The sequence below is a fragment of the Protobothrops mucrosquamatus genome, unplaced genomic scaffold (genome assembly GCF_001527695.2).
Source record: "Protobothrops mucrosquamatus isolate PMUCROS unplaced genomic scaffold, P.Mucros_1.0 scaffold444, whole genome shotgun sequence".
In the NCBI taxonomy this organism is placed as follows: Eukaryota; Metazoa; Chordata; class Lepidosauria; order Squamata; family Viperidae; genus Protobothrops; species Protobothrops mucrosquamatus.
Window position 1 is genome coordinate 174,610 of NW_015386767.1, and position 17,259 is coordinate 191,868.

The window sequence follows — 17,259 nt, forward strand, 5'->3', positions numbered from 1 at the left end:
GTATTTAAATGGTGCTATATAGCTCTCAAAGGCGCAGGGAGATAAATCTTGACATTAGCATTTATCCTAGATTTCCTTTGTTTTAATTATTTATTGGCTTTAGACATGGTGATCTCCAAATTTCTATTTTGCATAAACAGTATTCACGAAGGGTGTATTCCATTTTAAATGATATTCTCAGTTTCTGTGTAAGCAGAGTAGGAATTGCATCACCGAGTCAAAAATAGAGACTTTACAAGACTTTGTTAGCTATTAGAGGCAATGAAAAGAACATGGTGATCTTAATTTTCCATACTGGAGTGTAAAAGTAAAAACTACCAATGATCTGGCCTTGTTTAGGCTAAGACGTATTGAGACCTGGTCTCCTTAAATGTAGACATTGTTTGGTGTTCTAAATTGTCTGTCCATGTGAACTACCAGTTAGTGACGAAGATGCTGTCACTATCTAGCCCACTCATGCAAATTTAATTGCCAGACAAATAGTATTCCAGAATAGAAAAACCAAGCAAGTGCAGAATGTACAAGAACAGCATAGGACTCATGATAATGATATCCATTCCCTGTTACACATTGATTCCCGTTTAGTATCTAGCTGGAGCAGTTGAGAGCTCAAAGGAATTGTAAATAAATATAAAATCGGCTAGCGGTTAATCATCAGAAAAGGATATCCAAGCGTAATGTGAAATACAATTGTGAATAATTATTTTCATAAATTTAACTGCATCCTTTTCTGTTAAATTTCCAGCTGCTGAGATGCCTAGCCAGCAAGAAGAAGAAAGAGAACCTTTAGCAGTTTTGAAATCTATTTTAAATAGAAGAAGCTTAATGCTTCAAATTTTAAGGTTGAACTTTGAACTGGGTGGGATGGAGATTGTTTTATGACAAAATAATAATTATTATAGCAATATAGTTAGTAGAATTAGCATAATGAACCCTGGAATATGGTGGATACTCAAAGACACACTTCATTTTAATTTGGAATCATACAATTGTGAGCCTAAAATGGGCAATGTCACTCTCTAGAATATCTGATGATATCAAAGTTTGTCCAAGGTATATCAGGCAAAATACCCAAGTGGCCCTCTCTGTGAACATCATGAGGAAATGTATCATAATAATTAAAATTATTGAAAAGTTATAGAAGTTTACCTATACTATTTCTGCTGGAAGTTGAGATTGTTTCAACCAGCCAAATAGTAAAAATGACCATAGTAAATATTATTTAGCTTATCTTAATAGAAATCTTTTATTTGTTGAAAGATACAGGAAAATTAATTTACCTAATTCATCTAATGATTGCTATTAGTTTATGGAAAAACATACACATTGAAAGTTACTAAAAATAGATTTAGCTACTGTATAAATATTTTAATATAATTTTAATTGAAATCTTCTAAGGCTTACATAATTATATAAAATTCAGAGGCTCAAGTCAAAGATATTCATATTGAAATACATCATTACATTGTGGCATAAATGGTAAAAAGACCTAACATTTCCCATTTCACTATGGGAAACTACATAATAAATAATTCTGTAATAATACAGAAATGCAGGCTGGATTTTATTCAAATTTATTATTTCTCCTTATATACACCCTTCCTTCCACTTATGTTACAGCATTCATTTCATGATCAATGTGGTGTGAATGATGGCCTTCTTGTAGTTTGTCAAAGAATATATATTGGAAAATTCTACTAGAATTGTTCTTTAAATATAAAGTCATAGTCTATTAATGAACGCTATTCTAATAAAATTTACAAGTTGCTTGTAAATACCAACCACACTCTGGCATTGCACCAAAAGATGCATACACTTTCTCTAGTGCTTTCCACAAAATCAGCAGTATCAGCAGCAGGGAATAAGCTTTTAAGATACTATAAGATTCTCTAATAAACGCTACAAATTATCTTTTTTGGGAGGGGAGGAAAAATGTTTATCTTTTACAACATGTGAGACTTTGGGGGAAAATATTAAGCATCGTGTTTGCTTTATTTTAGCATGCTGCTTCTGTATTTTATCTATTATCTATTATCTTCCATAACAGATCTAATCTTTCTGTTCATTGTATAATGTTTCAGATGGATTGCTTAATACAAGAACTTTCTCTAATCAAAATATGCTTGGTACGATAGATACCACAATGACATGTAGACCGACATTCTTCTGTAGGATTGACCCAGCTGAATATATTGACACTGAAACTCCTTACATTATATATTTACAATTATATCCAACAGATACTACTGGCAATTTAATTTATACCCTTCCAATGCCCAATGACCCCTTTCTTTTGGAAAAAAATAGGTGTAGCTTTCATTGTGCAATCCAGTTTATTTATTTAGATTCATATGACCTCCCATGTTGCCACAGTGACTGTGAGCTACCAACAACAAGTTATAACACTATTCAAAATGGCAAACTAATATACAAACAAACATAAGAAATTTAAAGTATGCCTCACTAAATTGTAGGTAAGTAAATACAGGAATTCATTTTAGGTCTACATACTGACTTAGTTGCATGTCACTGAAGTAATCTTTAATATATGCTATTTCTTTCTTTAGTTATCTTATTTCTCAACAGAGTTTCTCCTTTGATTTTAGTGCAAGGTCATATCAAGACTTCCCAGTCTTTTTGACCAATGCACACATTTGAAATATTATGAAGACATTTTAGTTGCTGTCACAGAATGGCTGCACAGAATAGAGACCAAGGCTAGTCACAAAATATCCATTTTTTATAAGTTGTCCTTGCCATCCTGGTTGCCCCCAAAATATACTTTCTTCACCTTCAGTTTTCCTTTTTTGATTTTTTGGACAAGTGGCTAAGCTACCAAATGAAACATTGGGCTATCCTCTTGAGTTCCATGGGTTCAGACAAATTCTTGAAATAAGGGTAATGCTAAAAGATAGCACTTTGTTTTGTTAATTTTCCATTTATTTTATTTTTTGATTAAAGAATGCTTTAAAAAATGGAGTCTGAGGGTCACCAAGGGAGGTGTCTGCAGGAGTTACGTAGGAAAGTTTGGCTGTAAGAAATGGTTGCTATGGAAGCTCCTGTCCTTTCTATTGATTGTTGCTCACATTCCTGGAATCTAATTACCCATAACTAGCACTACAGCATTTCCTCTATGGAGCACATGTTCTTTGGGGATTTCTGTCTTAGAGGCACCCATATTTGATGGCAGGTACATAAGAGGAATCTTGCTTTCAAGATCTTTTATCTTTACCACTACATAATCTTTAACATGCTTTTCCAATGATAATGAAAACAACTGATGGTGTCTGAAAGGATTCTTAACTGGTGGTTCCAGTCACAAGCTTTGATTTTTAAACAATTATTAGACTGCATGGATTTTGGGGGGGGGGCTGCGGTGCAAACTGACATGAATTAATAATTTTTCTGATACTCTTGACCCTTCTTCATAAAATCCCTTGGTTACTGATTATTATTTTTTTGCTTTGGACTAAATATTTCAGAAGCACCTATATAGAAGCATTAAGGAAAAAATATTTAGCAACTGCAGCATATTGAGCAATTAATATGTGAAAGAATTGTGGCTTTGTGTGTTATATACAATTTATATACACTAAGTGCTACAGTGAGATAACGTATTTGCTTTAATATTTAACTAATTTGGAACAGGGGTCTCCAAACTGGCAACCTTCAGGACTTGTGAACTTTAACTCCCAGAATTCCTCAGCCAGCCATGCTTGGAGTTGCCAAGTTTGGAGACCCCTGATTTAGAATATAAACCATAGAAAGCAGTTAGTTGAAAGTAAAGTTATGAATTACATCTGAATCCTTCTTTTTTCTACAGAATAAAATAGTATCTAATCAATAGATTGGAATGCAATTAATTTAGAGTGTAGTTGCTAGATTGCTAGCTGGAACTAAATATTCCCATCACATTCAGTTGGGAGCCAATGGACTGGCTCCAAGTTCAATTCAAGTACTGTTTGTGACCTTAAGCACCATTTATAATGTAAGGAATGGGGGATTTACCTGTCTCTCAGCACATCCAATAGCTTAATATCTTCAGCAGATGGCCTTCTGCAGATAAACTCCATCATATGAGACAAGGCAGGAGAAAAGGAGGGGTTGTTTAATATGGATATGTTCCAGTTGGAGAAAGTTTCCTGAGGAAACTGGAACCCAATCAGTTATCCTGTTGGTGCCTGGCAGCCATCTTTTCATGTTGCCCAGACTTTTAAGGGTTAGGGGTTTTTTTGTGATTTTAAAGATCTTGCTGTTTCTTGTCTTTGCTTCTTATTGTTTCCTGCATTGTAATAACTTTAATATTTTCCATTTATACAATTGTTGCTAGATATTTTTTTTGCTCAAATATCATATCATACGTTATATGTATTTTTATAATACTAATAGAATGATTGGTTTGCTTATGCCAGTGGGGAGGATCTGGATGGAAGGACTGTAGAACAGAGACTCCTAATAAACTGTCTCTATTTCATTGGTGTTTATCTTCTAAAATTTATAATATGATTTGCATTCTTATGAAGCTTCTCAAGAAGGTAGTTGGTGGATGCTTTCTGGTCCAAGAATATGAATAAATGTAGCCTTGCAAAGGACATACTGGGCTTCTTATAAAGACAAGAAAAACTGGGTAAGAGAATGTTCAAGATACTTTATTTTAAAGCTGTTGAGCATAACACTGTTTAGCAGATCTTTTTATCTGCAAGATAAACCTTTTAATGTGATACTGTTCCTATTGTAGGTTTGTATATTTAAGCCAATGTGGAAGCTAGTTTAGTTATAATTAAGACCCGCTTCCCACAACAGATTAAGACTGGAGTGCATTGGGACTTCAGATTTGCATGAGACCCCACTATTCCTTTTAATCGCTTCTAGAACCGTCTATCACTCATATTTCAACAGTGCAATAACCAAAATTTTCTTTAGTGTAAACTCCAAAGTGAGATTGCTTGGAATTAAAAAAAACAACAAAAACAATCCTCAGCTTTTCCTAAAATCAAAGGAGAAAAAGCTTGGGAAATCTCTGCCTTTAGCCATTTGAGTGCCTTGGCTTCATCCACTGTAGCTGTAGTCTTCCAAAAGGTAAGTATGACTACCAGCCACAAGGTGATTGTGGTAAGCTATAGATAATTGTTACCATGGGTTGGACGAACAAGCCCTTGGTCATATTACTGTGCAGGATGATCTGAGAATTTGCAGATAGAGGTTCCATATATTCTACCTGCATAATTAATGTGTTCTACAGCATTTCTCATAAGAACAAATGTTTGTGCCATTACTGACAAAAGCTATTGCCTTAAATGGACTATTAGGCTCTGAAATGTAAAGCAGAAAAATAGGGATAGTGGGGTAAATGGGCAAGAGGGCTGTTGAGAATGCTTGTTTATGTATTTTGTCTTTTGCTTGCCTCTATGAACACATATTTAGGTTTCTACAATATGGAAATGGTATTTAAATAAAAAGAAGGAACTGAAATATTGTATTGCCTCAAGACCCATTTGGGTGGTTATGTTAAAGCAAAGCCAAATAATTACAGAAAACTGCTTTTATTCGGGAAATTGGTTGGTTGATTTAATTCCCCCTCCCAGATAACTGCATACTACTTTTGGGGGGACATAGACATCATCAACAACATAAATCCCAAAGCAGAAAGCCTTAGGTTCATTGAAAGAATTTTGATTTCCATTTTGGTTTTAGAAAGAGAAATATATTTGGATCAACTTTAGATAAAAGTTAATTCCAACAGGTTACATTTGCAGTTAATTTAAAAAAAAAATCCAAGGATTTAGTTTATTTTCTGGAACATTTTTTGTCCCATGCATACTGTTATATATTAAAAAAGAAAACGGTTAATCCTCCATTCCCTGCTCTTATAGAATTTTAGGTATATAACCAACCATACTCCATTAATCATTTAGAAACAATGTGATTTCCATTATTTTTCAGATGGAATTTTTCAAGGATACACAGATGAGGATTTGGGAACAGTCTTGGGATATGTAAAATGCTTGATAAACTGAGAATTCCAGGTCATCAGCAGTTTTTAAATCTGTCTGCAGTAGTTAGATATCTGCAATTTATTTATTTTCTCCATCTTAACATCTTTAAGCATTTGAAACCATGACACCTGTTGGTTACCCCAAAGGTAAAGACGCAATACAAAATTAAGAATATAAATTTGTAGCTGTCCAAGGTGCTTAAGGCCTGCATCCTCATGCTGGATATAAGAGCAAGAGTCTTAGGTTTTTTTTTCCCATTTTCTGCATCTGTTTCTCAGTCACGCTGGCGAAAGTTGGACAAGTGTTGAGGAAGAATATGTGGTTACTTAAGAGAAAGGTCAAGTGTAATATCCAAACCTATTTAGATTGGAAGTGGCATGTCTATCCTCATATTTCATACACAGAAATTTAAAAAATATGTTAGTTTTTGTCAGCCTTTCTCACAGTTAACACTCTTTAAAGGCATATGGTCTGTGACTCTCAAAATTCGCAGCCAGTCACAATGCTGTTACCTCAATATGTCTAGAGGGCACCAGATTGGGGAAAGATGACCTACAAAGAGCTAAATCAAAGCATACACTTGCATTCTTCTCCTGTTTTTCCTCTATAAATACTCTGAAGGACTGGAACTATTATTCCTCTCTTTTATTATTTGTAGTTTTAATTTTGGGATATTATTAGTAATTTTAATTTTGGGGTGATTACAAGATTACAATTCACCAACTGACAAGCAACTTTTCAAACTGCACATTTGCAGTGGAAGAAAGGTATTGGGCAGTTCCTAGGGATATTTAAGATACAAATGTCAAGTTCATGATAAAAGCTTCCTAGAAACTTCATCTAAGTGAACTTTGGATTAGATTTACTAATTGTCTCAACTGAGAAGAAAGTTGTGATAAAATGAAACTTATGAGATGTGAAAAAGCCATGACGATGATGATATAAAAACTTTATCCAAGCAAAACAAAACCATTAGGCAATTGTTCTATAAGCTTGTGTATGGCTACCAAATCATATGGAAACATTTGTTTTTCAGGAGCTCTGTATTACAAATTATAGTTAACACTCCAGTAAAATCTTCTGTAATGGATAAACTTTAAATTTTTAAGATGTGAGAATTTCCTGGAGTCTTACATTGAATGTCTTATTAAGATAATTGAAAATCAAGCTAAATAGAAATAGTGTTGTTAAAACATAAATGAATGCTGTGATGATAGTAGAAGCTATTTCTGTTGAGCTTCTAGCTGTATGAGGATGATGGATTTACTCTCTGAATAACTTCTCCCAGTTCTTTGTTTGGCAGAATGTAACAAGAAATCTTTGCACAAGGGCACAAAGGAACAAGTCAATCCTGTGTAAAGAAAAATTGCTCTGCCCTCCACTAAAAATAAATATATTGATAACTATACAAGAATTTCATCTTAGCAAATACATAGGTGAAAAATATGATTCCTACCTCATTTAAAAGTTAAAATTGCTACTAACTGAATAGAAATCAAGAATCCATCTAACATCTACCTTTAAAATATGTTAATGGCAAGTGGACACTTTATTGATAGCAGAAGTTTTTGGATCACATCTTTTAAGTCTGCCTATATGAACCCTCTCCACATTTGATGTACTCTGTGCATTAATAATAATTGTACCGTCAGGATACGGTTATATTCAGATTTTTCTTCACAATAGGAGTGTTTAAAAATAAAGTGGAATATGAATACTTTTCTCCAGTCAGCTTCAGAGCAATATGGCCAGATTTCAACATAACATTCTATTCATGTTAAGTGATAACTATATCAAAATCCTCTGATGGTTGCATAGATTCCAGGGAAGATGGAATCAGCAAACAAATTGATGTGAAAAAAATACTCCCTTCAGAAAACTTGATTTGTAGTTTAGCAGCAATTGGAAATGACTGATATTGGCAACTATGTGTGTACAGGTAGTCCTCAACGTACAAGCAGAATGGAGCCCAGAATTTCTGTTGCTGAGACATTTGTAAAGTGAATTTTGCCCCATTTTACTTTTCTTGCCACAGTTGTTAAATGAATCACTGCAGTTGTGAAGTTAGTAAGAGAATCTGGCTTCCCCATTGACTTTGATTGTCAGAAGTTCACAAACGGTGACCACATGACCCCAGTACACTGCAACTGTCATAAATAGGAACCAGTTGCCAAGCATCTGAATTTTGATCACATGACCATGGGGATACTGCAATAATTGTGCGAAAAACAGTCATAAGTCACTCTTTCCAGTGCCGTTGTAACTTCTAACAGTCACTAAATAAATGGTTGTAAGTCAAGGACTACCTGTAGTTCATGTAGAAATTACACAAACTCAGAGCACTTTGATATGTTTATAACATATGGACATCCTGGAACTGGTGTAGTATGAGCACAGTGGCTTACTCTTTTATACAAGAATCTTGCAAATTCTTGGAAATTTTCATAAGCACTGCTGGATGTCTACTAAATAGTCTTGTTATAATCATTCTTGTTCTGAGGCACTACCAGGGAGCAAGCTTTAAGGGTTGCTATCTTCAAAGCTGTTGTATTTCCTTTTTCTTCCTCCAAGTTTCTTACTATATATCAAAATTGCCTGGTAGCTCTCTGATATTTCCAAAAGATTGATGGAATTCCCCATCTCCTGCAAATGTCTATTTTTATTGGTACCAAGGAAATAACCCAACAAAACCTTCTAAGTGGCCTGCCCCAGCCAATTCCAACCAAGAAAAAAAAAAGACTCTGTTGCCTATCCAGTTCTGACTTCAACAGCCTAAAGAGCTTTCTAAATGCCATTTTCCATGTCATCTACTGTTCAAAATGGACTTTTCCATTTTATTTTCCAGTCCCCAATAGCTTGTCTGAAGGAAAAGGAATCAGAGAGCTTTGAGTCAGATCCCTCTTAAGATCTACTCCTTCTCACCATCTTCTTATCCATTAAGATAGGCAAAGATGCCCTTTTGGGTATCTTGAGATGAGATGACTAATTGTAGTTGGCCACTTTGTAATTGTTCTCTTCTGAAGGGCAATTTTCTGATTTTAGTAGTTCCATACTGCCATTTTAAATGGTGCAGCCTTGTTCTCTTGGCACTAAGTCTTTTACAGTCAAGATTAGTGGATCTGTGTTCCCTGGAATAGCCCAGGAAACTATTTGTCAGACATTTACATATATTGGCCTTCCACTCTCTATTATTCTTGAGCTCTACCACCTAATTGTGCTGAACATGTGACAGCCACTTTTGCAAACATCACTCTCTTTTTCCTCAGAATTTTTCTTTCCTTGAAGACATTCTTTAAAACAACTCTCACATCCAGGTTTCAGCCAAGCATAGGCTCCTTCTAATGTAAACAGAGATATAATATTTGTGAATAGAAAATAGTTTAGTCACAAAAATGCATGGACAATATTCCATTCATCTCAGTAAATCTTGCTGAAGAAAAATCCATGAGAATTATAGTTGGAAAAGAATTAATTTTAGACAACAACTGCCATTGCTTCTACTCAGCTGTCCAGCAAGCCGGCTGGCAAAAGTTACTTCATTTATCTAGATGTCTACTACTTCTTAACTAAGAAATTGGAGTGGAGGATTCTTATCTATTACAGTATAAAATGCTTCACTTAGAAGAGTAATTCCCTTAGCATGTATTTGTCCAGTTAAAATGGAATATATTGAAGCATGTGCAAGACTAAGATGTGCACAAGATTCTTGGAGAATTGTAGCTACTTACTTATATATTTGAGACTTGTCCATTCTGGCTAATTGTCTATGGAGATTCTCAGTCATTCAGGTCATAGTTATCCCAAAAATACTTTTTCATGAGGCAGCTGGACTTTCTTGTTTTTCTTTGAAGACATTTCGTTTCTCATCCAAGAAGCTTCTTCAGCTCTGACTGGATGTTGGGGAATGGAAAGATTTATACTTCTGCAGACAGCTGTTCATTTGCATTCTTTTAGCGAGTTGTTAAAGCTAAAACACAGATAAGCCTCCAGGTAGCTTTAACGGCTCATTAAAAGAATGCAAATGAACAGTTGTCTGCAGGACTATAAATCTTTCCATTCCCCACCATCCAATCAGAGCTGTAGAAGCTTCTTGGATGAGAAGCGAAACGTCTTCAAAGAAAAACAAGAAAATACAGTTGCCTCATGAAAAAACATCTTTGGGGGCATTCTAGCTAATAAGAGAGACTAGCTCAAAAAATGGAGAGAAGGATAACTACCTCTTTGGGTGAAGATATCCTCCTTGCATATTTGAAAGTAATGATTATCAGACTAACACTGAGAATTTCAGGCCTGCCTTTAATACTCTGTGGGAAAATGCTCTTGACTTCAGCTTTTTTCTGGATGAAACTTATTGTCTGGCTGCTTCATTCAAACTCAGGCTTCACTTTGGAACCCAAATTGAAAGCAGAATGGGCTTAATGAATGGGATGTGCTGGAAATGAAGTAGATGATGAAATGCTGGACAAACTTACAGGGCTGCAATTAGTGGAATGCAGTATTACAGAAGATGCAGCCCCTGTTGGGAAGGATGCCTTCAGAAGAAGTTGTTGGGGTGAAGAACCCTATTCAGAACTTTGGGTATTGACTTCAAGATCATGGTCTCCAAAAATACAGATAATATAGCTTTCACAAAAAACTGAAACCTCCTCTGAGTTGATCCAGAAGCATAACATGACCCCCAGAGTCACCTTATAGGGGAGATGGGAAATTTAATAACTAAATTTAAAAAATGGTATTGAAAGCCACCAAGAGGTCATGTAAAGCAAGAATGGATGCACATCCACCATCCCAAGCATATTAGAGATCTTCCAAAAGCATGACCAATGCCATTTACCTCTTCCCACTTGTAGATCTAGCCATTCCCCATGATTCACAGAAGAGATGAGAGAATAATTTGTATTCTTTCTTTTTTAGTACTGATTTCTGTTGCATTGTTTTTTTCTAATAGTGATTTTAATGTTTACTATAAATTCAGTGGATAATCCTAATTGATATTATTATTAGTTTCTGTAAATGTTGTAAAATTTAATTATATTCTGTTCAAGATCAGTAGTTTGTCATCTGGTTTTCCTCCATCCTGAAGCTTGATTTATCTTAAGTCCTGACTCAGAAAGATTCTTCCCTCAATTGGGCATATTGTCATTCTCTTCCCTTTTCAGATACAGGTAATCCTCATTTAGTGACCACAATTAGGACTGGCAACTTGATAAGTGAAACCATGGCTGCACTTACCATTTTACTTCAGCTTTCCTTTGCTTTACAGACCAGCAAAGGTCATAAATGCAAAGATTGGTCACAGTTATTTTTTTCCATCACTACTTTAAATGCAAACAGTTGCTGAACGAGGCAGTCGCCAAATGAGGACTACCTGTACTTTTTACACATTATATGATACATTAGGCTTCAGGCTTTGATCCATCAGCTACCATCTTTTAATGGCTCCAACCTCTACAGTTCAATGCCAGTCAGGGTCAAAGAATAAAAACAAAGAGCCATCATGGATTGGCTTTTTTAAAGAAAGAAGAAAATATAAGCTATCTCTTTTAATAGCTGCTAGGTTTGTATACTAAATATCACACTTGTCCAATAAAGAATAGTCTAGTCTAGTCTATAGTTCTTAAGTTCAATATGACTTTCACTAAAAGGTTCTTGCTGGCATACTGGCCTAGGGGAAATTTTTAGCGGGGTTTTAAAATAATTTTAAATTAACTTGGCCAAATGTTAATATTGTCTTTTAATTATGTTTTTAATTGTAGCATTTTGTATTTTTGTAGTTGTTTTATCTGGCTGTTAGCCACCCTGAGTCCGCAAGGAGAAGGGCGGGATATAAATATAATAAACATAAACATAAACATACTGAGAAACTGTTAAAGTGGTTAGTGGTTACTGAAAGAATGCTAAAGGGTCAACTTTTACCATTCTGAGTAGAACAGGAGCCCTGGGTTTAGTATTGTAGGGATAGAGAGAATTGTCATTAAACATCCTGGTGAATCAAACTGAAAAGAGGGTAAAAAAAACTGAGATTCAAGATTATCTTGATACCAAGAATTGGGCAAAATTTGCAAAACAAATTTTACAGAGATAAGGCAGATCTAGATTGATCTAGGAAAAATCAATGTGCAAATGCAAGGTGACTTGACAGCTGTATATACAAATCTGACCCAGAGGTTTTAAGAACTAAATATGAATTAATGGGTGATCCAGCAGCTAAAAAAACTAAAGTATCCAAGGCTACATCAAATAGTATAGTGTTAGGGAGCTGTTGTACTACTCAGTTGTAGGTATTTGTTCAGCTGGAGTATTGTGTCTAGTTCTAGCATAATACAACATATTCATCTAGGGGAGAGTTACAAAGATGTGAAAGCCTGATGCTCTTAATATAATCAAGAAAGCTTTAGAAGAACTTTCTTGAAAAAGCTTGGAGGAGATATGATTAATAGATGAAATAAGCACTACTTTAAAATATTTGAAAGGCTTCTGTGTAGAAAATAAATTTGTTTCTTTATCTAAAAGAAACATCTCAGGTGAAAGATTCAAATTACAGTAAAAAGAATTAGAACCAAGAATTTTCTGATGGTACACATTCTTTTAATAGAGGAATACAATGTCCTGGAAGGTGGTGGATTTTCCCTTATTTCCCTGTTTTTAAGTAGAATAGCTTACCTACTGAATACAGTAAGAGTGGATTTCCTACATCATCAGAGAGTGGGAATAGATTATCCTTCCAATACTGCATCCCTGATGGAGAAGATGAATTGGATAGATTTGTAATATACGTACTCCAGAATAGCTAAGGGTCTTTTTTTTTTTTGGCTAGGAAATTAAGAAGCCCAATTATCGTTTCTCTTTATTGGACCATCTTCTCCATCTCTTCAAATAGTGACTGGCAGTGAATAACATTTATCAATTTCTCTTTATACTGTAGCAGCTGTGCTGCATTATTTATCTTAAGGGATCTTTTGTTCAGTACTGGCTTTCGTATTAATAACAGCACTTCTTTTCCTTCTCCTTAGGTTTGTATGTGTGTCTGCTTCCTGCTGTGCTGTGTGCCTTTGTTGTGAGAATACAATAGCATTTAGTATGAACTTCTCTCCCCCCACTCTTTAAGAATCAGCTTTGATTTAATAAGGTTGGGTCTAAAGCACTGAACCACTAAACTTGAGTATCTGACTGCATAAAACCAATTCTCAAAAACAGAAGCATATTAATAATGTTTGATGTTGCTATAAACCAAGTAAAGGTAAGACTGAAGACAGTAGAGATTATACGGAAAAAGTAACAGATAACCGCCAATTCACTTTGAATGAACTAATGTAATAATTAACATTTTAATCTCTGTACCGGATACAGAGGCAACTTTCCATCACACTCCATAATTTAGTACAGGAATAATTTAGGCATTGCATCTCGGATATTGCTAAATTGCCACTCCCAATAGCCTCAGTTGGCCTAGTGAAGGATGTTAGAAAATGTAGGCCATCTGAAGGAACCCAAATCGAGCAACTAGATCTATCAGCTGTGGTAATTAGATTGAGCAACATTGCTCATTGACTAGCTGAGATTTTGAGTAGGCATATTGGAACTTGCATATAAAAAAGGATTAGATAATATTTTATAAAAGTTGTATCATATTTCGTACCACTGATTTAACACAAAGAGGAAGATCCACTGTATATGATTACTCCACATGTGTGCTCTATTTGGGGGCTGCCCTTGAAGACCATTCAGAAATGGTCAGCTGATCCATAATTCAGGGGCTCAAGCAGTTATGGACTGCTTTGTGAACTGCCTAGTTACCAGTAGGTTTCCAGGTAGAATTCAAAGTGCTAGTTAGGGGCCTTGTCCTAGGGTCTTGTTATCTGAAGAACTGCCTATCTTCAGTAGTTCTTCCCTAAGTTCTGAGAAAGTGGTCACGCTCCGAGTCTCATCAATTAAACTGGTGGGACCCAGAAAATAGATTTTTCAGTCATGGCACCTGTCCTCTAAAACCATTTCCCTAAGACTTGAATAGCCCCAACTCTCTTAAATAAATCTTGAAGACCTGCTTCTTCCCTTAATCTTTGAGTGTAGACTCTCTTTATGAGGCTTTCTTATGTCTGCTCACTGGGATGACCATCTTTTTTGGTTGTTTTGTTTCTTTGATTTTCAATTTATATTTTGCCTGAGAATTATTTCAGAATGTGCCAGTCAGCTCAGTGATATGGAAGGTAGCTAGATTCAACTAATTCAGAATTGTTTTATCTCCCAATTGACTAGAATGGGTAATCCACAGAAGGTTCCAGTATCTTCTATGGTCTTCAAAGGTAATTGTTCACAGACTTTGGTTATGATCAGTTTGAAAAGAATCCTGCTTCATCATCCTAAAGATGGCCAATTTAAGCTATCTCAGTGCACGTTTCTATTTTTCTGCATTACAGATATTTTGTCTGGATTCCTCTCTGACAGGATGGGGAAATATAAAATTCAGAGTGTTGTACAGGAAAAAAAAACATAATCACATTTGTATTGCATAGTATATTTGGGTATTGTGTATTACATTGTATATTTGGGTATTACTAACATGACTTTTAAGAACTTGGCAGATTTATTCAGCTTCCTACTTACAATATATTCCTGTATACTAAGGATGTCCAAGAGTGTTTATTACCCAGTAATACATTTCTGTTACTAATCTGAAAAATATTAAAGTTTGGACTTTGAAATCATAAGATTAAAAAGACATTGGTATTTTGTTCTCTCTTAATTAGCATTCTGGTGTCTCATATAAAGTATTTAAACATATGTAACTTTTAATTTATTATTTCATTTAAAAAAAAACACCTTAGGATTCTTTGTATCCTGCCAGTAGCCCAGAAGCTAGTGGGAGCAATTTGTGGTTTGTTCAAGCTAGACATCATCACCCCCTGTTGTTCAGACTGAAATCTTGCTAGATTGGGATTGGGCGGGGGATGGGGGCAGAGGAGTAAGTTTTTTTTTCTACTGGAAGCTTGCTTGCTTACTTATACTTCTTCATGATTGGGGCCACTTTCCCCCTCCCTTTCCCCTTCTAAGAGGAGGTGAGTTTGATGAGGTGCCTTTCTATTTCTGAGGCAGAAGGCAGGCCTTGACCAGCTGGTATCTTGAACTGACACAGGTGCAAAGACTGCAGGGGGTGGGATCCAAGAATAATTGCATGTTTCTCAAAGCATCAGGCCTTGCCCAAAAGGGGTCTTGCAGAAATGGTTCTTTATGGAAAATTAATGACAAGGCTTAAAGCCTGTCAGGATCACTGTGGTCATCAGAGAAGGAGTAATGCCTTACAGGGACAGCTCCCTCCTGCCTTCTCCACAGGATATTAGCTGACCCAACACAGCCTTGTATCATCTGGAGACTTCACAAGGCCTGTGCTGGTTTTAATGTTCTTTGAAAATCTTTTTTCCATCTTGCCAGCCAAAGATTCGTGGGCTTTGTATTTATAGTGTGAGCCTCACGGTTTCTCTTTTAAGGAGCGTAAATCAAGATGATACAGAGTGATTGGTATTTCTATTGTGGCAAGAAGAATTCCGTGAAAGTATACTTAAGCTTGGAGAAAACAATAACATTATACTTATTATTTATTCACTGCAGGTTTAGGAGATGACAAATTCTATGATTCAGCTGAATTTTCTATTATATATAATTTGGCTTTGACTAAACATGTGTGAAAGACTAATCTATGTAAATGGATAGTTAAATCTCCTGCTTGTCTGGGCTAATCTTAACATTTGCAGTCCTCTAGCCAACAGCTCAGACATTACTGCATTTTATTGTCTCTTGATTCTATCCATCGGAAAGAATCACAAGCAGTCTCTATTTCTCAGTGATATACTGTAGTTGCATAGGTGATCTATGGTATGTGTGAGAAAATCCACAATACTGTTCTTTGGCACATTGGGAAGAGAAAAGGAAATGAATGAACTACATCCCATTGTAAAATTTTACGCTACCTTGGATTTAAATGGCTGATACAAGGTCATGGAATTACATGACATGTTTTGCATGTATAGACTCACTCATAAAATTAATTCCTAGAGGTCTAGGAACTTACAGATTTTATCAATGCCATGGTCATGTTGTAGTCTGAATTAATCTGTAAAGAAAGTGTAGAAAATGTATTATATATTTGTTTCTCAGTTTATATTTATTGATTCATTTGAAACATTTATAACACTGCTGTCTAGTATGAATACCCAAAGTAGTTAACAAAATAGAGTTGAGAATTTCTTCAGAACTGGTCAAGTTGTGCTTGTGTAATATTTGTGAATCACTTGGTTTGCAAGTGATTGTTCTTATAGTTGCTAGGCAACTAGCAACCTGTGCTTTCAACTGCCTTCCTTTTTGCAATTTGAGTATTTTTGCACAATAGATTTGTACCTGGATTTCCAGATTCTACATACCAGAGCTGAATAGCCATTGTATTCTTATTGTACGGAAGAATTCATTTCTGAAATGTTTGCTGCAGTCACATTCTTCCTCTTTTGTCTTATGGTTACTTTGATTTGCTTTTCTATTATCTCTTACTGTGGCAGCTTGTTTTATTCAGATATTCTTTTCTTCTTGGCAGTGGTTGTAACCAGGTTTGACTGTCCAGTGATGGCTTCTTTCTCCTTTTTGTTTCTACAGACATGCCTTGAGCTGGAGCGCTACCTTCAGACAGAACCCAGGAAGAACTCAGAAAGCTTCGGGGAGGACTTAGACTGTTTTCTTCATGCCTCTTCTGCTCAAAGCACAGAAGACAGCATTCAGCCATTGGACCCACTCTTATTACCTGTAGATATGAGTACCTGTGACAAAAATGCCAACATGGACATTATTCTCTCAAGGGACAAACTATTGTCTGAGACTTGTCTCAGCCTGCAACCTACCAGCTCCTCTACAGAGGGCTATGCTGCTGTTAACCAGGCCCAACTCAACGCAGTGACCTCACTAACACCTCCTTCCTCTCCTGAACTCGGTCGCCATCTTGGAAAAACCTCACAAACTATCTCTGCAGTTGATGGCACAGTTACACTGAAATTAGTGACCAAGAAATCCACCCTCAGCTCAGTAAAGGTTGGTGTAATAACACCAGCTAACACAACAAAGTGTGCGCTCAGTGACAGTGAACAAGGAGGGTCAGGGGCTGATACATCCCCAGAAAACAAGAAGAGGGTTCATCGTTGTCAGTTTAATGGGTGCCGTAAAGTATATACAAAGAGCTCACACCTAAAAGCGCACCAGAGGACTCACACAGGTACATGTGTTA

The 17,259-nt window shown here is 35.8% G+C and overlaps 1 protein-coding gene across 2 annotated transcripts in view; it reads left to right on the forward strand.

The window, feature by feature from the left end:
• The window catches only part of KLF7 (Kruppel like factor 7), a 77,671-nt gene that overhangs the window by 22,546 nt on the left and 37,866 nt on the right, over positions 1 to 17,259 (forward strand). Inside the window, exon 2 of one of the 2 annotated variants that reach the window (XM_015816388.2) lies at positions 16,638 to 17,247. In XM_015816388.2, coding sequence (XP_015671874.2) covers positions 16,638 to 17,247 — 610 coding nt within the window. The remainder of the gene's footprint in view (positions 1 to 16,637; positions 17,248 to 17,259) is intronic. The other variant, XM_029284217.1, reaches the window with a different exon arrangement.